At 51.4% G+C, this 25,133-nt stretch overlaps 1 protein-coding gene across 2 annotated transcripts; it reads right to left on the minus strand.

The window, feature by feature from the left end:
• Positions 1 to 2,036: 2,036 nt before the first annotated feature.
• ALOX12 (arachidonate 12-lipoxygenase, 12S type) lies at positions 2,037 to 13,950 on the minus strand. 2 transcript variants are annotated; one of them, XM_004594832.2, is made up of 14 exons: positions 13,758 to 13,950; positions 13,055 to 13,256; positions 11,597 to 11,678; positions 11,380 to 11,502; positions 11,179 to 11,282; positions 10,796 to 10,956; positions 9,919 to 10,062; positions 8,643 to 8,852; positions 6,319 to 6,405; positions 5,954 to 6,123; positions 5,495 to 5,616; positions 3,144 to 3,244; positions 2,876 to 3,046; positions 2,037 to 2,766 (listed from the first exon to the last, which is right to left on the minus strand). In XM_004594832.2, the coding sequence occupies exons 1-14, from the start codon at positions 13,890 to 13,892 to the stop codon at positions 2,587 to 2,589; spliced, it is 1,992 nt and encodes a 663-aa protein (XP_004594889.2). In that variant the 5' UTR covers positions 13,893 to 13,950; the 3' UTR covers positions 2,037 to 2,586. The 2 variants fall into 2 exon arrangements, with proteins under 2 accessions (XP_004594889.2, XP_058531586.1); XM_058675603.1 differs by having other exon boundaries at positions 13,055 to 13,297; positions 13,758 to 13,888.
• Positions 13,951 to 25,133: the final 11,183 nt, after the last annotated feature.

Consider the following 25,133-nt stretch of genomic DNA (forward strand, 5'->3'; position numbering starts at 1 on the left):
AACAACATCTGTGAGGGCTGGATGGTTGAGTCGATTAGATAGAACTAAGCTTTAATACCCATTGACAAGTACCAGAACCAAATGGGATGGGGGACAGACTGGTCTTCTGCTACACAAATTGGCAAACCAGGGTAGGGGGCAGGCTTGGTGGGGGTTATTGTGGGTCGCCCCGACTAGGCTGCAGCTCCCACTGGTTGATGTAAGGGCCGAACCAGACTGGACTGCAACACCCATTGGTTCCAGTGCAACTCGGGACTGAAAACAGAACCAACACAGCAATTGCAACCACCAGCTGATCAGGGTGATGGACTGTGCCGGGCCCTGTGCTTGCTAGAACATACAAGAATCTGGTCTGGGAATACCTCAAAGTATCTTTGGAGATCTCCCCACTTGAACTGCTGGACTCAGAATTCTAACCAAGAAAAGACAGAAGACAGAATAGGACAATCATTCATCTCAGCTACATGTTGGCAGCGAAATATGGGACAAATGGAGACTTCATGATGGACCATATCAATCAGTGGACCACCTCATCGAGCGAAACTGGCAGTGACTCATAACTGGAGAACTATTAACTCCACTTGAGCACATATCTCAGAGCATGCCCCACATATGGGACTTGGGGTGGGCGGGAAACCGGGTGGGGCTTCTCCCTCAATACCCCCTTTTACCTCAGATACATGATGGAAACAATATGGACATAATAGCATTGCCCACCTCCCTATCCCCCTGAACCTTTTTTTTTTTTTTTTCCTTCTCTTTCTTGATTTTCCTTCAACTATAGTTAACTATGTAAAGATTGTCAACAACAATACAATAAAATGGATTATATATAAAAAAAAATAGAATATGAACAAAGAAAAAAAAAAAAAGAATTACAAAAAAAAAAAAAAAGACAATATTTACTCTGGAGAGATGGTCCCCATGCCTATTCACCGCTTCACGTTAACGCGGGCGGAGGGGTGGTATATATATTTATACACACGGAAAAGGTTAAGGTGGCCGAGCGTGCTGTCCTGGCTGGCATGCTTTGGTAGGCTGTCAGCACTGGATATGCTCCTCCTGAGTAACTTCGTTTAGAATACTGTGATTTAAAATATATATTTTTATTGGAAAGTCAGATATACAAAGGAGGAGAGACAGAGAGGAAGATCTGTCTGCTGATTCACTCCCCAAGTGGCCGCAATGCCAGGGCTGAGCCAGACTGAAGCCAGAAGCCAGGAGCTTCCTCTTGGGTCTCCCGCGCGAGCAGCAGGGGCCCACGCATTTGTGCCGTCCTCCACTGCTTTTTCCAGGCCATTAGCAGGGAGCTGGGTGGGAAGTGGAGCAGCTGAAACACGAATTGGCACCCATATGGGATGCTGGCTCTTGCAGGTGGAGGATTAGTGTGTGACACCGCTGCGTCAGCGCTGGGGTCAGAGGTGTTTGTTTTGTCCTGGGAGCACCATGCTTCACCAAGGCATTTCTGCAGTACATGTGTGAGTAGGAGGAATTTGTGAGTTGGTCACCAAGTGAGAGTCTGGTTCCTGGGAAAGGGTGATAGCAGAGGGGGCTGTTATCCCCAAGGACCCTCCCTAGCTCTCCCCCTGCCCCCAGTCACGTTCTTGGGCACCTTGGATGTGCTGTAGGCACCAGGTTAGCACAGGTACAAGGGCAAATCCACCTGCGGCTTACACATGGCTCTCCAGCAAAGCACATTTGACATTTTTCTGCATTTTATTATTATTTTAAAAAGTTATTTCTTTGAAAAGCAGAGTTACAGTGAGAGAGAAAGAGATGGATTGATTGATCTTCCATCAGCTAATTCACTCCCCCAGATGTACTCAACAGCCTGGCCAGAGGCCAGGAACTCAGTTTGGATCTTTCATGTGGGTGACAGTGGCTCAAGGTTCTTGGGTAATTTTTTAAATTTATTTTTTAATTGGAAAGTCAGATATACAGAGAAGAGACAGAAAGGAAGATGGTCTATCTGTTGATTCCCTCCCTAAGCGGCCACAACAGCTGGAGCCCTGTGCCAATCCAATGCCAGGAGCCTCTTCCATGTCTGCCACCTGGGTGCAGGGTCCCAAGGCTTTGGGCCATCCTCTGCTGCTTTCCCAGACCACAAGCAGGGAGCTGGATGGGAAGCGGGGCTGCCAGGATTAGAACTGATGCTCATATGGGATCCTGGCGTGTTCAAGGTGAGGACCCTAGCTACTACGCTATTGTGCTGGGTGCTCTTTTTCTTTTTTGAAGTGGTTGAATAAACAAATGTAAAGGTGTGATCTGTGAAGTCCATACACCAGTATATTCCATAGATGGAGTTTTAGTGGAACCGAGTTACGCTCACTGGTTTATATAGTGTCTGATTGTCTTTGTGCTGCAAGAGGAGAGCCTAGGAGTTGGTACAGACTGTTTGGTCTTGCCAAGCCCCAAATCTTATTTCATCCTTCAACAGAATGAGTCAAGTGTCCCCTCTTCCCCACGAATGGGGAGGCGCTGGTGCAGCAGGCTTGCTTTGGGGAGAGAATGGCATCTTAGCAGCTGAGAGTTAGCAAAGCACGGAATTCAAGATGAAAATTGTTTCGTTTGGGCGCTCTTTGGGCCTCAGATGGCCACACTGTTCTCTATGCGGCTGGGCTTGAGGTATTCATAGGGCAGGTCCAGTGACTCATTCCGGGCTATAATCTCTTTTTCAAAGTTTTCCAGATCTTTCTGGAATTGGCTTAGCACTGCTTTGGCCTTGGGTTCCGAGAAATACTCTTCTTTGTGATGCCCCAGAGGCACCTGAGACAGAAGCAAGAGTCAGTCAGCATTTAGTCTGAAAACAGAAGCCCCAGTGCCCAGCCCCTCACCCTGGGGTTTCTTTTTGCCAGCTGTCCGAATCTCCTCTCACCATATCTGGCTGCTGGCGCCCTAGGTGCCACGTGATGGCCATCTGAAGAGTGGACTGCCGGACATCCGGTAGTGACCCCATCACCGTAGCCATTGTTACGTCTTCCTTGGTGGCAGGTGGGGGCATCCGCATGGTGCATGGGGCATTGGGGACCCAGCCAAACCAGTCCAGCTGCAGGAAGGAAATGAAACTGTAGGGTCTTGGTCACTTAGGGTAGGACCCCCGCATCCCACCCTTGGGCCCCCCAAGTGAAGTTGCTCACCCATACCTGGCCCTGGTTGATGGCCGCATGCTGGGCAGTGCTTGTGAAGACACACATGGTCAGGAAGTGGCAGAGTTGAGCCTGGGACTGGAAGGAGATGGGGAAACCTGGGGGCACAGGGGAAGAGAAACACAAGTAGAGACTGAAGCATCAGGGGAGAGACGCACAGGCTGATGTGTCCAGCGGGATGGCTGTGTGTGGGACTTGGTCAGCACTCAATACTGCGCTCATTTATTTCAACAGATGTGGGTTTTCCATCCTGGTTCAGTCCTCTCTAGTTCGGTTACCACTGGCCTCTCTGAACCTCAGTGCGTTCGCCTGGGAAGTGCAACTGATGCGTACCTGATACAGAAAACAGACCACAATCCCTTGTGCAGTAATCAACGCTCAGACAGTTACTGTGATAGAGGGGCCAGGCGGAATTTAGGGGTGCCTCCTCCTGCTCCCAATCAGGCATTCGCAGTCTCTGAGTGATAAGGTTGGGCCCAAAAGAAGCCACGGATTTACAGCATCCCAGTGAAGAGGAGGCTTCCCACAAGGTTTTCCACAGACCATTTGTTTGTCAGGGGCCCCCTTAGAGACCCTGGTTAAATGCAACAAGGATAACTAGGTAGGATAAATACTAGAGAACTTAAACTGCCTGTCAGGTTTGCCTTGGTCCTGACTATTGATGAATCCAATGTCATTCTTAAGATTTATTATTTTATAAACATTTTTATTGGAAAGACAGAGTTACAGAGAGAAGGAGAGAGAGAGAGAGAGAGAGAGAGAGAGAGAGAGAGATCAATCTTCCATCTGCTGATTCATTTCCTAAATGGCTGCAACTGCCAGAGCTGACCTGATCTGAAGCCAGGAGCTTCTTCTGTGTTTTTCACATGAGTGGAGGGACCCAAGGACTTGGGTCATCCTCTGCTGCTTTTCTAGTCCACAAGTGGGGAGCTGGATCAAAAATGGGGCAGCTGGGATATGAATCGACACCTATATGGGATACTGGTGCTGCAAGCAGAGTTTTAACCTTCTATGCCACAGCACTAGCCCCAAACCAATATAGCTTTTAATTTTAGCAGACTTTATAAAGTCTTGAGAAAATCAGAGGTACACGGTGAGAACTGAGGAAGAATAAGGGGAAGGAAGAGGGAGAGGCAGTCAGTGATTGCAGGAAACACATGCTGCTATGTTCAGGATCTCATGCGGGTCCCTTCCAGACTCACGTGGTGAAATCTAACGTGCCAAGTGGAGGTGTTTGGGAGTGGAGGCCCTGGGAGGTGATGGAATCCAGAGGGTGAGGCCTTCAGGCATGACATTCTGAGAGGAGGTTCAGGGAGCAAGGCTTACTATTTTTGTGCCACATGATGATTTCAGAGGCCAGCCAGAACTTGAACATGCTGGTACCCTGATCATGAACCCCGATCCAGCCTCGAGAACAGGAAGATCTATGTGTGTGTTGTTTATGAGTAACCAGGCTACCTTGTGACATTTGTTACAGCAACCCGAACTGACACAATGTACTGACTGGGGCAGCTTTAGCCAGAGAGAGGGAAAAGGGGCTTTGGGGACATGTGGCATCCAGGGGACAGGACTGAGGATGTACGAGAGAAAGCACTGGAAGGGTGGAGGGGATGGTGCCCTCACAGACCCTTCCAGAGCACAGGTGCTGGCTGCACCCCCAGGGCCCTGCCGCAGTGGCTGCCTGGGGTGGGAGTGGAGTTGCAGTTGTCCTGCAGAGGAGAGGCTGGGAGTCAAGAGGTTGGTCCAGGGTGTGAGGGCAGGCGCTGAAGCAGGCCAGGTTGGCCGCTGCGTGTTGGAGAGAATGTGAAGCTTGGAAGAACTCAGGAAAGGCTTCTCCTCCTGAAGTTCCTGCTCAGATCCTGAGATCAGAGCCCTGAGTGTTTGTTGTACTCAGAAATGACCTTGTACTGAGGCAGATGTGTGCCAGGCCCCAACCCTCTGTGTGTGCCAGACAGCAGCAGGCAGGAGGGGAAGGCGGGGAAAGGTGGGGATGTGAGTGTGGGACAGTCTCCTTGTTTTTACCTTCATCTACGGAAGTCGAGAACCACGAGAGAGAACAGGAGCTATGCAGGGCCAGGCAGAAACTCTGACCGTTTGGGAATCTAGCCTGGCCTGGCCTCCCACTGTGGGAGCAGGGTTTGCTGACCGGGGCCTCCCAGGGGCATGGGCATGAGGCTTAGCAGGTGTATGTGGGATGCGGATGCTCTCATGTGAGTAGTGAGGTGTGAGGACAGAGTGGGGTCCCTGCCATCAAGGGGCAGGGCAGGGCCCTGGTGGAGTTCTTCTCCTACCCCCACACACACCTTCATCCCTCCCGCTAGAGTGCCCGTCTCCGGTTTGGCACCTACCCCGGTCCTGGGCTTGGCACAGCCCCACGTCTGTGATCTCCCGGCACCAGACCTGCAGCTCAGTGTCTCTCTTCACGACCTCATCACTTTGGTAGAAGAGGCCCATGATCCCCTGAACGTACCTGGCCAGAGAAGAGGGGAGCCGAGCCCTGAGCATCGAAGGCCACAGCTGTTGGCCTCTGTCCAGCTGCCTCTCCAGATGTGCCCGTCGGGGCCATGGCCTGCCCTTAAAGCCCGCAGCGTCCAGGGATAATCAGAGGAAAGGTGGGTCATCAAATGTTGGAATTCCCTGGCACTTCCAGACCCCTCGCTCTTCCACCCACAGGCCCCGCATCCTTGCTCTCTGACATATTTCAATCACTGCTTGTCTTTGTCCCCTGGGCTAGACCCCTTCCTTTCTCTTTGCCTCACGCTGACTGGAAGTATAGGCGCCCCCATTCTCCACCCCTTCTCACCCACCGGGCAATGATCTCCCAGAGCCGGGAAGCATCGTGGGCATAGAGGGCATTTGGGATTCCCAGCAGGCCCCGCTCAGCCAGGTCGTGAGGAGGGCAGAGGGAGCGGTAGGTCAGCTGAGTCACCGCCCGCCGCAGCAGCTCGATGTGACCCCCTCCACCTGTGCTCACTGCCTGGGACAAGAGAGATGACAGAACTTGAAAGACAGAAGCAGGACATCCAGGAGAGGACCTCGAGGCTGTAAAAGGGACAGGGCTCATGAGCATGAGGGTCGGGACATCGGCACAGGCCGCTTTGGGGCCCCGCAGGTGGTGGAAGATCGCAGCAAGCAGGAGACCTGGGTGGCTCCCCCCACACCTCCCCCTCACCTGATCAAATATTCCTGCATCGGAGATGAGCTGGTCCCGGGCCCGGGTGTTGATCTCCATGGTGTAGCGGATGTGGGGCATCAGGAGCTGGGGACAAAAGGACGGAGGTGGGTGGTGGATACTGGGACAAGAGGATGGAGATGCATGGACACTTCCTCATTGGGCAGGGCACCCAGCTTCTCTCAGCATTCAGCCAAATGCTCCCCAGCTTCCTGTGAGTGGCGCCCTGGCATCACAGTGGCCAGGATTTTGGTCTATACTGCACAGCTCAATCTAATTGATACCCGACCAGCTTAACTACCCTCTCAGCAGCAGTCTCCTCCTCTGCCAACAGGGGGCGGTAACAGGGCTCCTTCTTCAGGAAGTGGCTGGCGTCAGCCATTGGTCCTTGAATACGGATTAAATTATCCTTTCCGGGCTCGGCACATGGGTCAGCAGCTAAATCCTCCCTTTGCAAGCACTGGGTTATCATACGGGTGCCAGATCATGCCCCAGCTGTCCCACTTCCTTTCCAGCTCCCTGCTTGTGGCCTGGGAAAACAGTAGAGGATTGGCCAAAGCCTTGGGACCCTGCACCTCTGTGGGAGACCTGGAGGAGGCTCCTGGCTTTGGATCAGGTCAGCTCTGGCCATTGCAGCCATTTGGGCAGTGGACCACTGGATGGAAGATCTGTTTTTCCTTCTCTCTGTAAATCTGATCTGCCTTTCCAATAATAAACAAAACAACAACAAAAAATGAATCTTAAAAGAAAAACAAAAACTTAATCTTTCATTCATTATCCAAGCTATGTCTCCTTGGTCTGTTAGGGTGCAGTGGGTTAGGCTGTGCCTGGGACACCTGCATCCCATATTGGAGTGCCAGTTCAAGTCCAAGTTTCTCCACTTCTGGTCCACCTTCCTGCTGGTAGCAGAAAGTAGCTGGCCCAAGTAGTTGAGCCCCTGGATGGAGTTCCAGGCTCTTGGCTTTAGCCTGGCTCAGCCCTGCCTGGCTGCTATAACCTTTTGGGGAGCAAACAAACAGATGGAAAATTTTTCTGTGTTTCCCTCTTTCTGTGTCACTCTGCTTTCAAATTAATCAACTAATTTTTAAAAAGATTTATTTCTTTTTATTGGAAAGGCAGATTTATAGGGAGGAGGGACAAAGATCTTCCATCTGTTGGCCTATTCTCCAGGTAGCCTAAATGGCCAGAGCTGAACCGATCCAAAGCCAGGAGCTTCTTTCAGGGTCTCCCACATGGGTGTAAGGGCTTGAGGCTTTGGGCCATCCTTTACTGCTTTTCCAGGTCACAAGCAGGGAGCTGGTTGGGATGTGGAGTAGCCAGGACACAAATCAGCACCCATATGGGATATTGGCGCATGCAAGGCAAGGATTTAGCCACTGAGCCATTGTGCTGGGCCCCAATCACCCAATCTTAAACAGCATGAAAGAAACCAAGGTGCCTGGGAAGGCAGCAGAAGATGGCCTCAGAACTTGGACCCCTGGGTGGCTTGGGAGGAATTTCAGGCTCCTGGCTTTAGCCTCACCCAGCCCTGGTCCTCACTGCCATTTGGGGAGAGAATCAGCAGATGGAAGAGCTCTTCATCTCCCTCTGTAGCGCTGCCTTTCAAAATAAACAAAATCTGTATTTTCATCTTCAGGTTGTGTCACTGTTGGGTTTCTTTAGGAGGTGGGGGGCATACTTTCTGTCAGGATGAGGGGCGCTGTACTGAGCTATCTGTGGCAGCAGTGACACGGGGCTGTGTTCCATCTGTCCCCACCCACACTCAGGTTGCCATTCCTGCTTTGCTTTGTTCTAGACCAGTCTTCCAGGCCCTGTGTAATTCCTCTGGTTTATTGAGTTGGATACAGAAACAGCTCAGGTGACATGGTGATGCTGATGGTGTTGAGATGCCACAGCAGCTCACATCAGCCTGACACTTTCCAGAAAGCTCACAAAAGATGCTCCGTGTCATAGAAAGCGTAACATCCACACAAAGAGAGAAGATGCGTGAGGACAAAGAGCCATTTGTAACAGCTGCAGGAGTGCATTGTGTCACCCTGGTGTGCTCTGTCACTCAACTGTCCCCCCAAAACCAAGGCTCTCTGAGAGTACTGAGGCCAGGGCCCAGGGCCCAGAGCAGCCGGTACAGGTGGCTGTGAGGGCGCTGTAAGCCTGCCCTCCAAACAACTCCACTGTTTGCCCTGGGGCCAAGGCAGGTAGAAGCAGGGCAGGGGCCGAGCTGGAAAAGGGGGCTCATGGGATAGAAGTGTCGACACACTCAAGGTGAGCCATGCTGAACTGTCCTTGAGTCTGAGAGAAGTGGGCTGAGAGGACAGAGCTTGTACCTTGAAGACAGGGTGCAGTCCTGCGAGGCACCTCATGGTGGCGACAGCGATGACCTCAGCCACCAGGTGAGTGTGTAGCAAGTGGTACTGGAGCTCATGCAGTTGGAAATCGGCACTTCGGACCCAGGACTTGGCTAAAAGCCAGGCTAGTGGAGGATCTGAAGGCAGGAACAGTGTTGGGGTAGGAGAGCTGGCGCTGGGGGGCTGGATCTGGGGGAAAGAGAAGGGAGGTGTATTTGTGAACCTGGCCACGTGGTGATGACAGGGTCACCACTCGTGGGGCAACAGACGTGATTGACGTGGTCACCTCCCAGGGGATTGGATGCATATATAATTTAAAGATTTATTTATTTGAAAGAATTAGAGAGCGAGGTAGAAACAGAGATCTTTCATTTGTTAGTTCACTCACCAGGTGGCTCTGACTGCCTGGGCAGGGCTAGATTGAAGCCAGAAGCTTCATCAACGTCTCCCATATGGGTGGCAAGAGCCCCAAACTTAGGCCATCTTCTGTTGCTTCTCCCAGGTCACTAGCAGGGAGTTAGATTGGAAGTAGAGCACCTGGGATTTGAACTAACATCCATTTGGGGTGTTGGCATCAGAGGTGGTGGCTTTACCCACAATGCCATGATGCTGGCCTCACCTCATCTTCCGGGACATTATAAAATAGGAGGAGGAACAAGAACCCACACTCTGCCCTGCTAGCTGTTCCACTGTCGTGGATGCGGGCAGGAGACTGGAAGCATGGGGTCCTGTCGGAGGTCCTATCAGTGGCTTGGGAGAAATTTGCTGGGCATGAGTGATTCGGGGGTGGGTAGGAAGCGGACTCTGGCTGCGTAAGGGCACGGCTGGTCCTTGGCAGCTGCCTACTGGGAGTAGTGAGAAAACATACTCAAGAGATGCCGGGGTGGGAGGCAGGGCATTCAGGAGGCAGAGGCCACTTGGAGGCTGAGCGGTTGTTCCCGGGGGAGGGCTGGAACTGCGCGTCCGCCTTACTTTGGAACTTGTGGGAAATGCAGCTTCCCCGCTGCCACCCCCTGACAGGCTGATGGGGGGCTGGCATTGGGATCAGCCACATAGTGTTTCATCATGCCCTTCTGAGATTCTGATGGACACGGAAGTCCGACCATGGTAGGGGCTGTGAACTCCAGGAGGACATTTTGGAGTGAGACAAGGGAGACCGGGCAGCCAGCTCAGGACAGGTGTCACCGGGTGAAGGTGGCAGGTGGCAGGTGGGGGCCGAGGTGAACTGATAGCAGCTGAGAGAGGGACGCCTCACCTGGATGAGCATGGGGAGCAGCTTCCCATCGGGGTGCAGCTTGAGCATGACAAGGGGGGCAGCCACGTACTGCTGTTCTCCTCGGATCACGTTGGCTGGGATTCCATGCAGCAGGATGAAGTCGGCCTCGAACAGGGAACCGTTCTGGGGGAAGCAGGGCTGCGTTAGCTCACAGAACGCACATGTTGGAAGACAACGGCCTGACCTCCAGCCGTCACCCTCCATCAGCACCAGAGTCCTGCTGAAAGAACCAGCACACCTGCCCCATTTCCCCTCAATTTAAATAGCCCATATGGGGACAGATGCCATGTGCGTGGGTGTGTGCAGGTTAACAGCTGTGTCCAGATCACAAATGTTATCAACGGGCCCCATGTCAGGGTTGCCAGATTCCTTCCCACTTCGCCCCTTATTGATGAGTTTCCTGCTCTTGGTTCCCATCAGCTTAGCATACCTTCCTTCGCTCCTTGTTCTGACTCATTTCCTCTGCCAAATGCCCCACAGAGCTGCCCCTAACTATGCATGCATGTGTGTACACGCACACACACACACCATCTTAGGCTCATTCTCGTATATACTTTATCTCTTCCAAATCCAGCTCACTTTTCTCCAGGGTCCAGAACACTGACATAAGCCAGGGAACGTTGGGGTCACTGGCCCCCAGCTGTGTCCTGGCATGCCGGAACCTCCTTGGAATTTCACACACACACACACACACACACACTTTTTTTCTTTTTTTTCCTCCATCATTTCTAGCATTTTCTACCACCAGACTCTGCGTCAAGGGGAAGCATATTGCCACCGCCTGCTGTCCTTTCTCTGCTTCCCCAGCCCTTAGCTCACTACTAAGGCGAGGGCAGTGCAGGGTGGAGGGAGGTACCTGGAGCTCCTGCTCCAGCTGGGCTTGGAGCTCCTCCATGGCCGAGGGTAGCACGAGCCTGGAGGGCAGGCAGGTGGAGCGCCGCAGCAGCATGGGGTTGGAGCCGTTGAGGAACTGGTAGCCGAAGAGCTCATCGTCCTGCCAGCGCCGGTGAACCTTCTCTGTGGGTAAAGGAGGGAGGTGTCTCCTAGGTTCTGTTCTCCACTCTCCTCCAGCCCCTCCCTGAAGGGAATCGACATTCTGGGAGCCTGTGCCCTGCCCTTTTTAAGCTTGAGCTTTCTCAGAGATGACCAGGGAGGAGGAGGCCTTGTCTTTCAAGGAAGTCCAGGGGCTGTGGTGTGTGTGGTGCATTGATCTTCTGGGAAGCTGGGGGAGCCACTGACCAGCCAGGGCACTCTTTTGACCCCAGAAGATCTGATCGAAGACTTCCAGGCGATCCCAGGAGCTCAGAAGGGTGTAGATACGTTTGAAGATCATCTCCAGCCCCCTAGGAAAGATACCGGGGTGTGGACCCCTAAGCCCACCCCTGAGTCCCTACACCCCGACTCTGGGCCAGGCCCCCAGCCCCAGCCTTTGTGTCTCACCCTGCCTTTAGCGTCCACTCGAAGTCCAACCTCTTATCCTCATGGAATCTCATGTTGGGGGGCAGATCCTCCTTTGTGTCGGCAGCTATGGTCAGGAGCAGTCCTTGCCTCCAGGTGGCCCAGCTGGAGATAGAGGACAGAGCAGGGAGGGCATGGAGGGCAGAAGGGCTCAGGGGAAGGTAAGGGTGGCATGGCTGTGAGGCCTGGGGATGGTTACCGGTAGGTCCGCTGTCTCTCCTCCAGTTCCTTCTCTCGATGTTTCTGGAAGACGTCCAAGGCATTGTTTACCGGCAGGCGGGCTGGGGAGGCATGAAGGCCATTGGCCACCAGCTCTGTCTGGTCCTGTGTGTTCCCTAGCTTCTTTCTCTCTCTTTCTCTCTCTCTCTGTAGTTGTATCCACATTTTCAGCCTTACACTGATACTTGTCTCTGACTCTGCCCCTCGACTGAATGTCAGGGCTTTATCCCATCTTTGCCAACCTCCTCTGCCTGTCTTCACCGACGCCAGCCCTCAGCCCTGGGCCAACCTCCTCTGCCTGTCCTCACCGACGCCAGCCCTCAGCCCTGGGCCAACCTCCTATGCCTGTCCTCACCGACGCCAGCCCTCAGCCCTGGCCTGCAGACAGAAGTCTCATGCTTGCCCTCCTTTTCTCATACTCAAACTCATCTTCCCTTTTTCTGCCCATTTCACCCATATTTGAGACTGGGAAAAAAAAAAAGTTGCCCTGATTAGGGTCTAGTGCAATGGCTCAATGGCTAAATCCTCACCTTGCAAGTACTGGAATCCCACATAGCTGCTGGTTCACGTCCTGGCTATGCCACCTCCCATCCAAGCCCCTGCTTGTGGCCTGGGAAAGCAATCAAGGACAGCCCAAAGCCTTGGGACCCCGCACCCGCGTGGGAGACCCAGAAGTAGCTCTTGGCTCCTGGCTTCAGATAGGCTCAGCTGCGGCTGCAGGAGTGAATTAGCAGACAGAAGATCTTTCTCTCCTTCTCTCTGTAAATCTGATCTGACTTTCCAGTAAAATGCACATCACCTGTGTGCGGACACCTGTCTTCTGTATCCTGCTCTGGCTAATTTCACACCTCCTGCTCTGCCCTCCAGAGAGTGTCTGCATGGCTTCCTCACCTGACTTCACCTTCCGTGGAATCACCACCCTCCTATGTATTTATTTTTTCTGTCCCCGTCTGTGCTTGAGTCAGTTTCGTACAGATCCTGTTCCCAGCCTTGCCAGCCTTGCCTTTCTAGGTCTCAGAATTTATCTTGTTTTTTACTATACAACAAAAGCCTTCAACATGAGCTGCTTTCTCATTGCTCTCCTGCCAGCGTGTCCTTGGCCTGCAGGGTTATCCAAGCAAGCCCCTCAATGAAAGAGGCCTCTTTGTCTCCCTCCCCGCACCCTTTCCGGCCACTGACCGAGTCACGCAGAGACCTCCCTGCTTTTCTGTTTTCCATTCGCAGTTCTACTCCTTTAGCTTTACTAATCCCGTGCAAAACGCGAGCCATTCCTGGCTACTTCCTGCCAGTCCCGCATCCTGGGATTTCGACCCTTTCTCTGCGCGCCCACCGTTCCTCCGAGGCAGTGCTCAGCCCCAGTCCAACCGCTGCACCCGCACTCCCTAGGTAGCCCGACGCCCCCCGCTCCGCCCGCCCCTTCCGGCGGCGCCCGGCTCACCGCTGCCCTCGGGCAGGCTCAGCACACCGTCGCCGAACACCCAGCGGTAGCAGGGGAAGGCAGCCGTCTTGCAGGCTCCAGGTCCCCGCACGGTGATGCAGTCGCAGAACCACGCGTCGTCCACCAGCGAGTGATGTTTGCGCAACTTCACGAACTGCAGCGGCCCCAGGTCCTCGGGGATGTCGTGCTCGAACTCTTCCACCTGTAGGTCCATTACTCAGGAGACAGGCCCTGGAGGGTGGGCTGGGAGTAGAGGAGGATAGGGCCGAGGATCCCGGGATAGGAAATCGTTTGTGCGCCCCGCAGACCCGCGCTGCCGAGACAACGTCCCGAGCGCTGCGCGCAAGGATTGCCTTGTGAGCACCAGGCGCGGCGGTGTGGGAGAGGTCAAGGACCGGCGGGGACTGAGCATCGTGGCTCGTGGATGCGGTTCCCCGAGCGCGCCCCACACTCCTACTTGAGGGATCCACGGTCGGTGGTTTGTAGGTGGAGATAATAGGTGTTGCCAGGACCGTGAGTGGAAATGGGGAGGGGTGAGCCTCAGCCTGGGCTCCGAGCTCTCGACCCTTCCCATACCTCCCACTTTCTTCCCGGAGTCATAACGCCCTGGAAGTCTCCGCCTGTCTCTCCTGCCTCTTGCAGCCGCGGGCCCGCCTCCAGCCCAGCCCAGCCCGGCCCGGGGTCCCCGCGGCAGCCCACTGACCTCGCCCCGCGCCGGCCGCAGCTGCAGCTCCAGCTCCGCCTCCCCCAGAGCCCCGACCAGCCACAGCTGCACGCGGTTGTACGACCCGGAGAAGATCCAGTCCCCGGTGGCCACGCGGATATGGTAGCGGCCCATGGCGACCTCAGCAGCGAAGGGAGAGGGAGCCCCAGCTCAGCGCAATTTCTGGGACCGCCCAGGGTTGCCGGCGCCTCAGGGCCGGTTCCAGGCCTTTAAATGAGATGGGCCTGCGTCCCCGCCCTCATCACAACTTTTAGGCGCTCCCAAGTCCCCGCCCCGGACTAGCCCGAACCTGCGAGCCAGCCTTGAAGCTGGCTGTGGGAAGGGTTGGGCCTCCTGAGTGTGGTTGCGGGGGGTGCAGGGGCCCTGGCCTGGGTGGGGCGTCTCTCGCCCTCCGAGAAACCTGGGGTAGACCCTGCTTGTTTGGAGCAAGCACGCAAGAGAACACCGCCTCCCGTCGAGATCTCTATAGGTTTGGTTTGTAGAAGCTGAGACAGTTCCTCTCCCAGAGGTGGAAATTTGGACTCTGAGCTGGGAACTGGGGGAAGGTTTTGTGGCTATGGACTGGACTGTTGCAGGAAGTCCTCCTGCAGCTGAACTCTCCAGCTGTGGAACCCGGTCTGCCCATCAAAGATGGATTCTTCAGGGTGGGATTCCAGGCTCCCAAAACTCAGGAAAGTGACAGCTCAAGGCTGGCTTCCAACCTCTTCTATTTCCAACACCTCATTATTAGGATCCCAGCAACACTGAAGCCCGCGGCATGACAGGGCACATTTCATTCGCTTAATCTCCACGATGGATGCAGAGCATGTCAGGATCCCATGAGCATCAGTGTACCTGGCAGGGTACAATGGGGCATCACTTAGGCACCCAGGACCCTTGTCCTCTCCGGGCAAGAGAGCTTGTCCTCCTGCTGTAAGTTCCAGGCTCATTTTGTAACATTTAGTCAGGCTTGGCCACCCATTCCCGGAATCAGTCAGGCGGAGCCTCCTACTCAGCTTGCTGTCTAGATTTGATCCGTGCCGCTCTGAGTGTGTGGCTGTCAGTGGAGAGTGCCTGGAACCTGGCATAAACTGTCAGTGCTTTCTTGAGCCAAATATCAGAGAGCACTCCTTGTGCAAAGTCTGATCTCTTGGCTTCTGGACCCACTGCTGCCTTCATCCTCCTTGTCTGCCCTGCTGGGTCCTGGTTCTTCCAGCTCTCCCCAGCCACCCTCGTCTGGAGTAGCAAAATAAAATGCACACACTCCCATCCTGTGTAACAGCAGCATCTGACCTTTCCCACCCTCTCTTTCTGTTTTTCATACTTGTTTCCCAAATCAGTCCTTACAGCAGGCTGCCTGTCTGCCCAGGCTGGTGTTCTGTGAGGTTACATGCCCTGTGTGGGAATGAATGCCCGAGACAGTCACCAAGTTGCTGCCTGCGCTAAATGAGTGAACATGGTTCAGCGCTTAGGACAGTGCCTCTAGGCACCAGATGCTAGTCTTTATCATTGATGCTTGATTATCGCCAGCTTCTGTTAAACCCCCTACCATGTCTCATCACAGTACTTTGCATTATTTGCAGGGGTGAGGAACACACAAGTTCACAGCATCACATGGTCTGGCCCTGCCAAGACGACTTGTAGGCGGGACTTGAAATTCAGTACATCCATTGCAGGCCCTTTTCTTTCCTTTCAAAAAGATGTATTCATTTTTATTTGACAGGCAGTTACAAAGAGAAGAGAGCTCTCCCATCCACTGATTCACTCCCCAAATGGCTACGAAAGATGAGGCCAAACCGATCCAAAGCCAGGAGCCAGGAACTTCTGGTCTCCCACGCGGGTGCAGGGTCCCAAGGTTTTGAGCCATCCTCGACTGCTTTCCCAGGCCACAAGCAGGGAGTTGGATGGGAAGTGGAGCAGCTGGGACCTGAATCTGTGCCCATATGGGGTGCTAATACTGCAGGCGGAGGTTTAGCCTGCAGGCCACCAGCAAACACTTTTCTAAGCTGATAATTTTTATGGCTCACCAATTATATTATAAAAATCCGAATGACCACTGGCAAAAAAGGTCCCTCAACCCCACATATCTCCCGTTAGGACTGGCCAGCCTGCTCACTTCATGTTTTCTTTTGCCTTTTTAAAGCACATGACCATTGGGGAATATAATTTAAAATATATATTTAAAATATATATTCTCCTAACCCAGAAAACCCCTCCACAAAACTGGAAAAATCATATTATTGACCAGGGCATGATGTACATCTCAGGCAATTGCTAAGAAGTTGCAAAGACAGATAACCAACAGATAAAACTGTCATGTTTTCCACATAAAAATGACTGATGTGGGAAGGATTGTAGTATACCTAAATTGACCAGGTAATTGGGGTGACCACCTGTGTTAGGAAGTTGTCTTAACCAAAGAACAAGTCTCCATAAAAGGAGATCAGGTTTACAGATGGATCGTTTAAAGTACCAGCTCGCAGGTCCCTGCGGAAGACATGCTTGGGTAGTAAGGTTGGCAGGACGTGCGTGTGTGTGTGTAGCTTTGAAAAAGATGTGTGCACATTTTAAGGAGAAGGCAGGAGCTTCCTTGGTTTCTTTTTTTATTATTATTATTTTTAATTCATTAATTACATTGTATTATGTGACACAGTTTCATAGGTACTTGGGTTCTCCCCACCCCTCCCCAAACCCTCCCACCATGGTGGATTCCTCCACCTTGTTGCATAACCACAGCTCAAGTTCAGTTGAGATTCCCCCATTGCAAGCGTATACCAAACATAGAGTCCAGCTTCTTATTGTCCAGGCAAGTTCAACGGCTTCTTAGGTATACCCTTTCTGGTCTGAAGACAGACCCAGCAGAGTATCATCCCAGTCAATTGAAAGCTCCAACATACCATCAGCAAAAATTTACATCATTATGGAATTAATTGACATAGTAATGAGTAACCAATATGTTAAAAGTAAATGCGAGTTCCTAGCCACCTTCTGTGAACACCTCACTTACATTTCAATTTTAGTTTATACACAACATATAACATTCATAACATAACATGTTATACATAACATCATATCATCTTAAATTAAGGCAAACATGTGGTATTTAACCTTTTGGGATTGGCTCATTTCCATTAGCATTATGGTTTCCAGTTTGGCCCATTTGGCCACAAAGAACTGCATCTTGTTTTTTTTAATAGCTGAGTAGTATTCCATGGAGTAGATGAACCATAGCTTTCTTATCCAATCCTCTGTTGATGGGCATTTTGGTTGCTTCCATGTTTTTGCAATTACTGATTGTGCTGCTATGAGCATAGGAGTGCATGTTGGTTTCTCATAAAACAATTGTTCTGGATATATTCCTAGGAGTGCTATTGCTGGATCATACAGTATGTTGATTTTAAGTTGTTTGAATATTCTCCATACTGATTTCCATAGAGGCTGTACCAGCCTGCAGCCCCACCAGCAGTGGAGTAGGGTTCCCTTTTTTCCTTGGTTTCTAAAGCAAATGCTCTACAAAAAGGCAGGGACAAGTCTTCCCCCGTACGTTTCAACAGAATTAAGACTCTTGGCTTTGAATTTTGGTTTGTCCTTACCACCACCATTTTGTTTTTATTTTTTTAAAAAGATTTATTTACTTTTATTACAAAGTCAGATATACAGAGAGGAGGAGAGAGAGGAAGATCTTCGGTCCGATGATTCACTCCCCAAGTGACCGCAACTGCCGGTGCTGAGCCAATCCAAAGCCAGGAGCCAGGAACCTCTTCTCGGTCTCCCACGCGGGTGCAGGGTCCCAAGGCTTTGGGCCGTCCTCACCTGCTTTCCCAGGCCACAAGCAGGGAGCTGGATGGGAAGTGGAACTGCCAGGATTAGAACTGGCGCCCATATGGGATCCTGGGCACGTTCAAGGCGAGGACTTTAGCCGCTAGGCCATGCCGCCGGACCCCATTTTGTTTTTAGATATGCCAGGCTGATGTTGTCTGGGCCCTTCGCAGTACAGGAGCCCCAGTGGCACATGCGCACATCAGAGCTAAACTCCCTCCTCCCCTTCCCTACTGTCTGTGCTGGTCGCCAACTCCCACATTCCCATTACCTGTCTTGCAGAACATATAATTTCTGATCAAAGCTTCTCCCAGTGGGTTATGCCCTTGGGCGTGTAGATGAGGAGGGTGGACTTGACATCTCGTAGCCAAAGAGCCTTGTTAAAGGGTTTGTCTAGATACAAGAATCTTTTTTTTTTTCTTTTCCCGCCATTCTGAAGCACTGTGGCTCAGGCTGCAGCCAGTTTTGATGCTGTTGTCTGTTGGACAAGGATACTTCCAAAAGCTTGTGTACAGTAGAGTTAAAAGGTAGGCCTATTTGGGTGCAATATTAAAAAAATTCATTTATTTAGTCAAAAAGTAGAGTTACAAAGAGAAGAAGAGACAATTGTAGTGGTTGGAGTTGGACTGGTTCAAAATTAGGGACCAGCAGCTTCTTCCAGGTCTCCCACATGAGCACAGGGGCCCAGGCACTTTGGGCCATCCTCAGTTGCTTTCCCAGGCACATTAGCAGGGAGCTGGATCAGAAGTGGAGCAACCAGGGCTCAAACTGCCACCCATTTTGGATGCTGGGGCAGCAGGTAGAGGTGCCACAACACCACCCTGAATTGTGTTTGGAGCCCATGCGTGGGCCAGGGCTGTGTAAATTTGGTATTTGTTCCTTGAAGCACCTGCACATTGGACATACATTCATAGTGTTGTGAACCAAGCACGTTTAAACCATATAATCAGAGGATATGAGATGAGGGCAGACATTGTATCATCTATTTTCCAATTAGTGATTCGGGTACCTACCTGTCTTTATTTATAGGAATCCAGCACTTTCCTTTCTGCATGCTGTCACTTGCTTCTCTCATTGTCATATGTTGTAACCAGGAAAACCTTGTCCCACATCATCAGAGACATCATTGTGCAGATACAAGAATGCCCACAGAAACCACAACACTGCCAGAGCCTTGGGCCTCTGAACTCTCTGCTAATGGATTTAGGAAGGGTTTGTAATTGTGCTGGGGTGCTGGGTACTGAAATGGGGCCGTGTCCAGGCTCAGGCCTTGGTGCTGAGCATGGTCCTTAGACCAGACTACTCTGTTCCCTCAGGGTTCACTTTTGCAATCCTGGCCAATGCTTCCTGCTCGGGACCTCTGCTGGACCTTCCTAGGCCCTTGAAGAGGAGGATTCCATTCATTCTGAGCCACAAAGAAAACAATCAGACCTCAGCCTCTTCTTCCACACAAGTAAGAATCTTGGGCCCTTTTGCCAGGAACCTCCTGTGCATGCTGTGCCAACCCTGTATCCCTAGGGAGTGCTGGGGTAGGCTGTGGGAGCTGGGTAGGGTGGAATGGGGGCACGGAGGGCCTTTTATTGCCCCCAGAAAGTTACCTGAGAAGGGACACTCCAGGCTCAGGGAAGAGAGACAGAGACACACAAAGAGGACAGAATGATATAGAATGATCTATCTATTGGTTCACTGCCCAGAAACCTGCAACAGACAGAGATGGGCCAGGTCAAAGTTTGGAACCAGAAAGTCAGTCCTGATCATTCTATGTGTGTTAATGGCCCTGGAGTCATGACTCGCTGCCTCCCAGTGTGTGCATCTGTAGAAAGCTGCTCGCAGCCGTCACCATACCTGGGCACTCCAAAGGAAGAGGGGGGATCGCCCCCAACACTGTCTTAACCACTATCTCAAACACTCACCCCACGTGGTTTGTATTTTTGTGTTCTAGCGAAGAAAACCTTGCCTAAGTCAACGTTGTCATGATTTTTCTGTTTTCGTATAAAAGTTTCCTAAGCTCAGCTAATATTTTGAGATGATCACTTACTTAGTTATTTCTCAAGACTGAGCCTTGGGGGCTGTGCTTTTCTGTGTGGATATACACTTATTCTATCCCCTTTTTGTTGCCAAGAGAATCCTGACCTTGATTCTTTGCTGGAATTCGATTGGCTGACTCTACTCCTTTGATCTAGGTGCTAGTAATATAGATTATTAACTGTCATGTATTGGTATATGTTAACGCTTTATAATAGAAAGAGCTAGCTCATTGTTAGTTCTGTTTACATCTGGAAAATGAAGTGGTATGAGTCCTTCAGTTTTGGTCTTAGTGTTCAGTTTGCTTTTGTTATTCTAGATCCTTTGTTTCCCCATTTAGTTCTCAGACTTTGTTCGTCCACTTCATTGGGTTGGCATTCTGTTAACTTACCAGTGGATTTCTGGAGAACTGATATACTATTGAATCTTGGATCATGAACATGGTCTGTTTCTTCATTTAGTATTCTTTAATGGTTCTCCCAAGTTGTAGATGGAAGCAGGGCTGCTGGGACATGAACTGGTGCCCATGGGGATCCCAGCGCGTGCAAGGCGAGGACTTTAGCCGCAAGGCATTGGCGCTGGGCCCAAGCCCTCTTCTTTTTTAAGATTTATTTATTGTCATTGGAAAGGCACATCAGATTTGTGGAGAAAGGTGAGGCAGGGAGAAATCTTCCATCTGCTGTTTCATTCCCCACATGGCCATAACGGTCAGAGCAGAGCTGATCCGAAACCAGGAGCCAGGAACATGTTCTTGGTTTGGTCCATCCTCTGCTGCTTTCTCAGGCCACAGTCAGGGAGTTGGATGGGAAGTGAGGCAGTTGGGACATGAACCGGCACCAGTGTGGGGTCATGGCACTTGCAAAGTGATGATTTAGCCATTGATCCATCCTGCTGGGCCCATCATGCATTCTTGTTTAAGATGATGCAGGAGGCTGTACCTCTTGAATGAGAGAGCGAACTGACACAGACGAAGTAATGAGGCACAGAGGGACAGGAACACACAAGGGTAACAGGAAGGGAACCCTTTGGGACCCAAGGAGGACAGTTGGGTACCCAGTGCAGAAGGCAGCACTCTGAAATTCCATCAGCAGGATTCCAGGACTCCAGGAAGGGACATCCCAGGTCTCCATCCTTGTTCCCAGTACCACAAGATGCACAGCCCTGGAGTAGATTTCCCCTCTGTATCTTAAGCATGTGTTGAGAAAGTTCCTACCCATCTGCCCATGCCCTGCTACCTCACCTGTTGTGAAGGTTAGCTAGAAACAGGCCCCAGTGCAATGGCTCAGTTGGCTAATCCTCCCCCTTTAAGTGCTGGGATCTTATATGGGCATTGGTTTGTGTCCCTGCTGCTCCACTGCCCATCCAGCTCCCTGCTTGTGGCAGTGGAAAATTACAGAGGATGGCCCAGAGCCTTGTGACCCTGCACTCATGTGGGAGAGTCAGAAAGAAGTTTCTGGCTCCTGGCTTTGGACTAGCCCAGCCCTGGCTGTGTGGCCATCTGGGGAGTGGGCCTATGAATAGAAGACCTTTCTTTCTGTTCTCTCTGTAGATCTGCCTTTCCAATAATAATAAATCAATCTTTAAAAAAAATGGGGCAGGAGCAGCTCGATGGCTCCGTGGTTAAATCCTCATCTTGCCAGTGCCAGGATGCCATGTGGGCACAGATCCATGCCCTGGCTCCTCTTCCCATCCAGCTCCCTGCTTGTGGCCTGGGAAAGCAGTCGAGGATGGTCTAAAGCCTTGGAACTCTGTGCTCAAATGGAAGACCTAGGAGAAACAGCTGGCTCCTGGCTTCAGATCGGCTCAGCTTGGCCGTTGCAGTCACTTGGGGAGTGACTCAATGGTCGGAAGATCTTCCTCTCTGTCTCTCCTCCTCTCTGTATACCTGACTTTGTGATAAAAACAAAATAAATGTTTAAAAAAAAATAAAAGGCTCTTGTGTACGCGCAGGGAGGCCGCAGCTGGACGGGCACCTCCTCGGTGCTCCCAGTCTCTCCTCTCCTCCTGAGTCCCCCCCGCAGGGTGAGCATCAGCCCTGCTCCCTAGGGAGGTGCCTGCAGCTTTCTAAGACTAAATATTGAACATTTTAGGGATGCAGGAAACCAGAGAAAGCTAATCAGAGGCAAATTGGCAATAATTAACCAGTCAACCAGGAAATAACCCCCAGGGATATTACGATTAGCGAAAGAAACATTTTTAAAGGACTGGGCCTCATTTTATATCTGGGTGGAGGACTGCTTGTCTTAATATTATGTTTAAACTGAGCAAATGATTTTATTCACCCTTGTGTTTGCATGACATGTCACAAGAAACCACTTAAGGGGCTGGTGCAATGGTTCAACTGGCTAATCCTCTACTTCCAAGTGTCAGAATTCCATATCGGTGCCGTTTCATGTCCAGCTGCTCCACTTCCCATCCAGCTTCCTGTCTGTGGCCTGGGAAAGCAGTCGAGGACGGCCCAAAACCTTGGGACCCTGTGCCTGTGTAGGAGACCTGGAGGAAGTCCCTGGCTCCTGGCTTTGGATCGTTCAGCTCTAGCTGTTGTGGCCTTTTGGGAAGTAAACCAGCAGATGGAAGATCTTTCTGTCTCTTTTCTCTGTAAATATGATCTGCCATTCCAAGAAAAATAAATACATCTTTAAAAAAAGAAACAACTTAAAAATCAGCTATGATTTCCAAATAAAAGGGGACATGATTTGGGGGTGGGTGTTCAAATAGAAATAAGAGATTTTTTTTTATACTGAATATTTGGGAAATAAAAGTACCTGCCAGTGTCAAGGCCACAAAAGGCTACTCAGTTTTGCCTCTTGTTGCTGCAGGCACAGATCCTGTTCAGTTTAACCCCCTGGGAGGACAGGCGCCTACAGTGGGGTGAACTCCCTCCCTGTATCTGGCTGCCCTGTCCCCTAGTGGCCGTGTGACACATCTCCCCCAAATACACTGACCTCAGGACAACACCGCCCTTTCTGTGTTGGCTTGCTGCACGCAGTGGGTTCTGGGAAAGGACTGGCAGGCACAAGCTGGTGTGTGTTGGGAAGGCACTGGCAGAACTGGATGACTCCTGCATGTGCGGCTCCTCAGCCTAGCATCTCGCCAGCAGCACATGTGGTCTCTTTACACATGCTCCTGGAGGACGAAAGTGAAAGACCTCCACACTCCTAGTTAGCAAAAGCTGGTACCGCCTCACTATCAGTGGTGAAGAAATTGAGAGAAAAACAAAAGACGTCTCTAGGGCCCGGCGCGGTAGCCTAGCGGCTGAGGTCCTCACCTTGCATGCGCTGGGATTGCACACGGTCACCGGTTCTAATCCCGGCAGTCCCCCACTTCCCAACCAGCTCCCTGCTTGTGTCCTGGGAAAGCAGTCCAGGATGAGCCAAAGCCTTGGGATCCTGCGCCCTCATGGGAGACCCGGAAGAGGTTCCAGGGTCCTAGCTTTTGATTGGCTCAATCATAGCTGTTGCGGCCACTTGGAGAGTGAATCATTGGACGGAAGATCTTCCTCTCTGTCTCTCCTCCTCTCTGTATATCTGACTTTCCAAAAAAACAAACAAACAAAAAACAAAAACAAAAACAGAGATCTCTGCCAAGAGGGTGGGCATTTAGACTTGTAGTCAAGACATCCACCTACATTGCAATTGCTTAAATTTGTTTTAAGATTTATTCAGTTTTATTGGAGAGGCAGATTTACAAAGAGAAAGAGAGACAGAAAGATCTTCTGTCCGCTGGTTCAATCCCCAAGTGACTGCAATGATCAGTGCTGAGCTGATCCAAAGCCAGGAACCAGGAGCTTCTTCTGGGTCTGCCATACTGGTGCAAGATACCAAGGCTTTGGGCCATCCTTGACTGCTTTCCCAGGCCACAAGCAGGGAGCTGGACGAGAAGGGGCAGGGCACAGGGAGATTAGCTAGTTGAGCCTGTGTGCTGGCCCTGCTGCTGGATTTAATTCCGGCCTTTGGCTCCTGACTACCCTTCCTGCCAGTGCAGAACTGGGAGGCAGTGGCGATGGCTCAACTCACTGGGCTTCTGCCACCCATAAGGGAAACCTGGATTCAGTTCCTGGCTTCTACTGGCCCATTCCCAGCCGCTCCAGGCATTTGGGGCACGAGCCAGTGAATAAGAGTCCCCCTCCTCCCTGCCTCTCTTTCTCTGCCTTTTGAGTAAATAACTTTAAAAAATAAGTTTAGCCTTTATAGACAACTATAATCCAAGATATTCCCATATACAAATCTCTTCAATTGTCCCATGGCGTCCTTTATAAGATCCTCTTTTTAGACTCATATCCTATCTGTGATCACACATTGAAATTTGTGTCTTGTTAATAAAATCCTATAGTTTAGGCCAGTTTCTTGTACTCACCCTACTTTTTTTTTTAGGCCAGCGTATTTCAAAGAGTTTAGGATAGGGCACGGCGCAATAGCATAGCGGCTAAAATCCTCACCTTGAACTTCCCGGGATCCCATATGGGCGCCAGTTCTAATCCCGGCAGCCCCACTTCCCATCCAGCTTCTGGGAAAGCAGTCAAGGACGGCCCAGAGTTTTGGGACCCTGCACCTGTGTGGGAGACCTGGAATAAGCTCCTGGCTCCTGGCTTCAGATTGGCTCAGCTCCAACTGTTGCAGCCCCTTAGTAAATGAACCATCGGATGGAAGATCTTCCTCTCTGTCTCTCCTCCTCTCTACATATTCACCTTTCCAATAAAAATAAATAAATCTTACAAAAAAAGAGTTTAGGATAGCTGTTATGTATAGGGTCTGCCATTTTGAATTTGCCTGGTTGCTACCTCATGATTATTAGCTTAAACATCTTTTGGGTCTGGTGCAATGTGCCAGTTGGCTAATCTTCCTCTTACCAGTGCCAGGACCCCATATGGGTGGCGGTTTGTGTTCTGGCTTCTCTACTTCCCATCCAGCTCCAGCTTGTGGCCTGGAAAAGCAGTTGAGGACGGCCCAAAGCCTTGGGATTCTGCACCCTGTGGAAGACCCAGAGGAAGCTCCTGGCTCCTGGCTTCGGATCAGCTCAGCTCTGGCCATTATGGCCTCTTTGGGAGTGAACCAGCGGACAGAAGATCTTTCCTCTCTGTCTCTCCTTCTCTCTGAAAATCTGCCTTTACAATGAAAATACATCTTTAGAAAAAAAAAAACCAAACCCTTTTCGTGTGTGTGTGTGAGAACATAGCATCGCCTCTGTGTGACTGGCCAGTTGACTGGCTGCCCCCACACCAGTTGCCTACGTGCACGCACTCTGGCTCCCTTTGCTCTGGCATTTCCAAGGCTGCCTTCCTCAGAGTCTCCTGGTGAAGTTTGGCCAAGGAAGAACAATGGTGAGAGAGAGTGAGGAGGGCCGAGGAGAGGCTGTCTTCTGTGTCTCCGACTCCCTTGAGGCCTGTGACCATGGCTGTTTCTCTTGTGTATTGCCAGTTTCCCCAATCGGAAACCTGCCTGTGTGGTTCCGTCTCCACAGGGGAATCCGCCTTTGGGTTCTGGCTTCTTCTGGCTGGCCACAACTCTGTCCTCTGCTGAAACCACTTCTCCT

This window comes from Ochotona princeps, chromosome 17, assembly GCF_030435755.1.
Source record: "Ochotona princeps isolate mOchPri1 chromosome 17, mOchPri1.hap1, whole genome shotgun sequence".
Taxonomy (NCBI): domain Eukaryota; kingdom Metazoa; phylum Chordata; class Mammalia; order Lagomorpha; family Ochotonidae; genus Ochotona; species Ochotona princeps.

Bases quoted from the DNA above. Each gene is read 5' to 3' on its own strand.
- ALOX12 (XM_004594832.2), bottom strand. From the start codon at position 13,892: ATGGGCCGCTACCATATCCGCGTGGCCACCGGGGACTGGATCTTCTCC. The intron at 10,063-10,795 runs GTACCTCCCTCC...TGCTTCCCCCAG, and splicing joins AGCTGGAGCAGGAGCTCCAG to AACGGTTCCCTGTTCGAGGC. The intron at 6,124-6,318 runs GTGAGGGGGAGG...CTCTTGTCCCAG, and splicing joins ATGCAGGAATATTTGATCAG to GCAGTGAGCACAGGTGGAGG.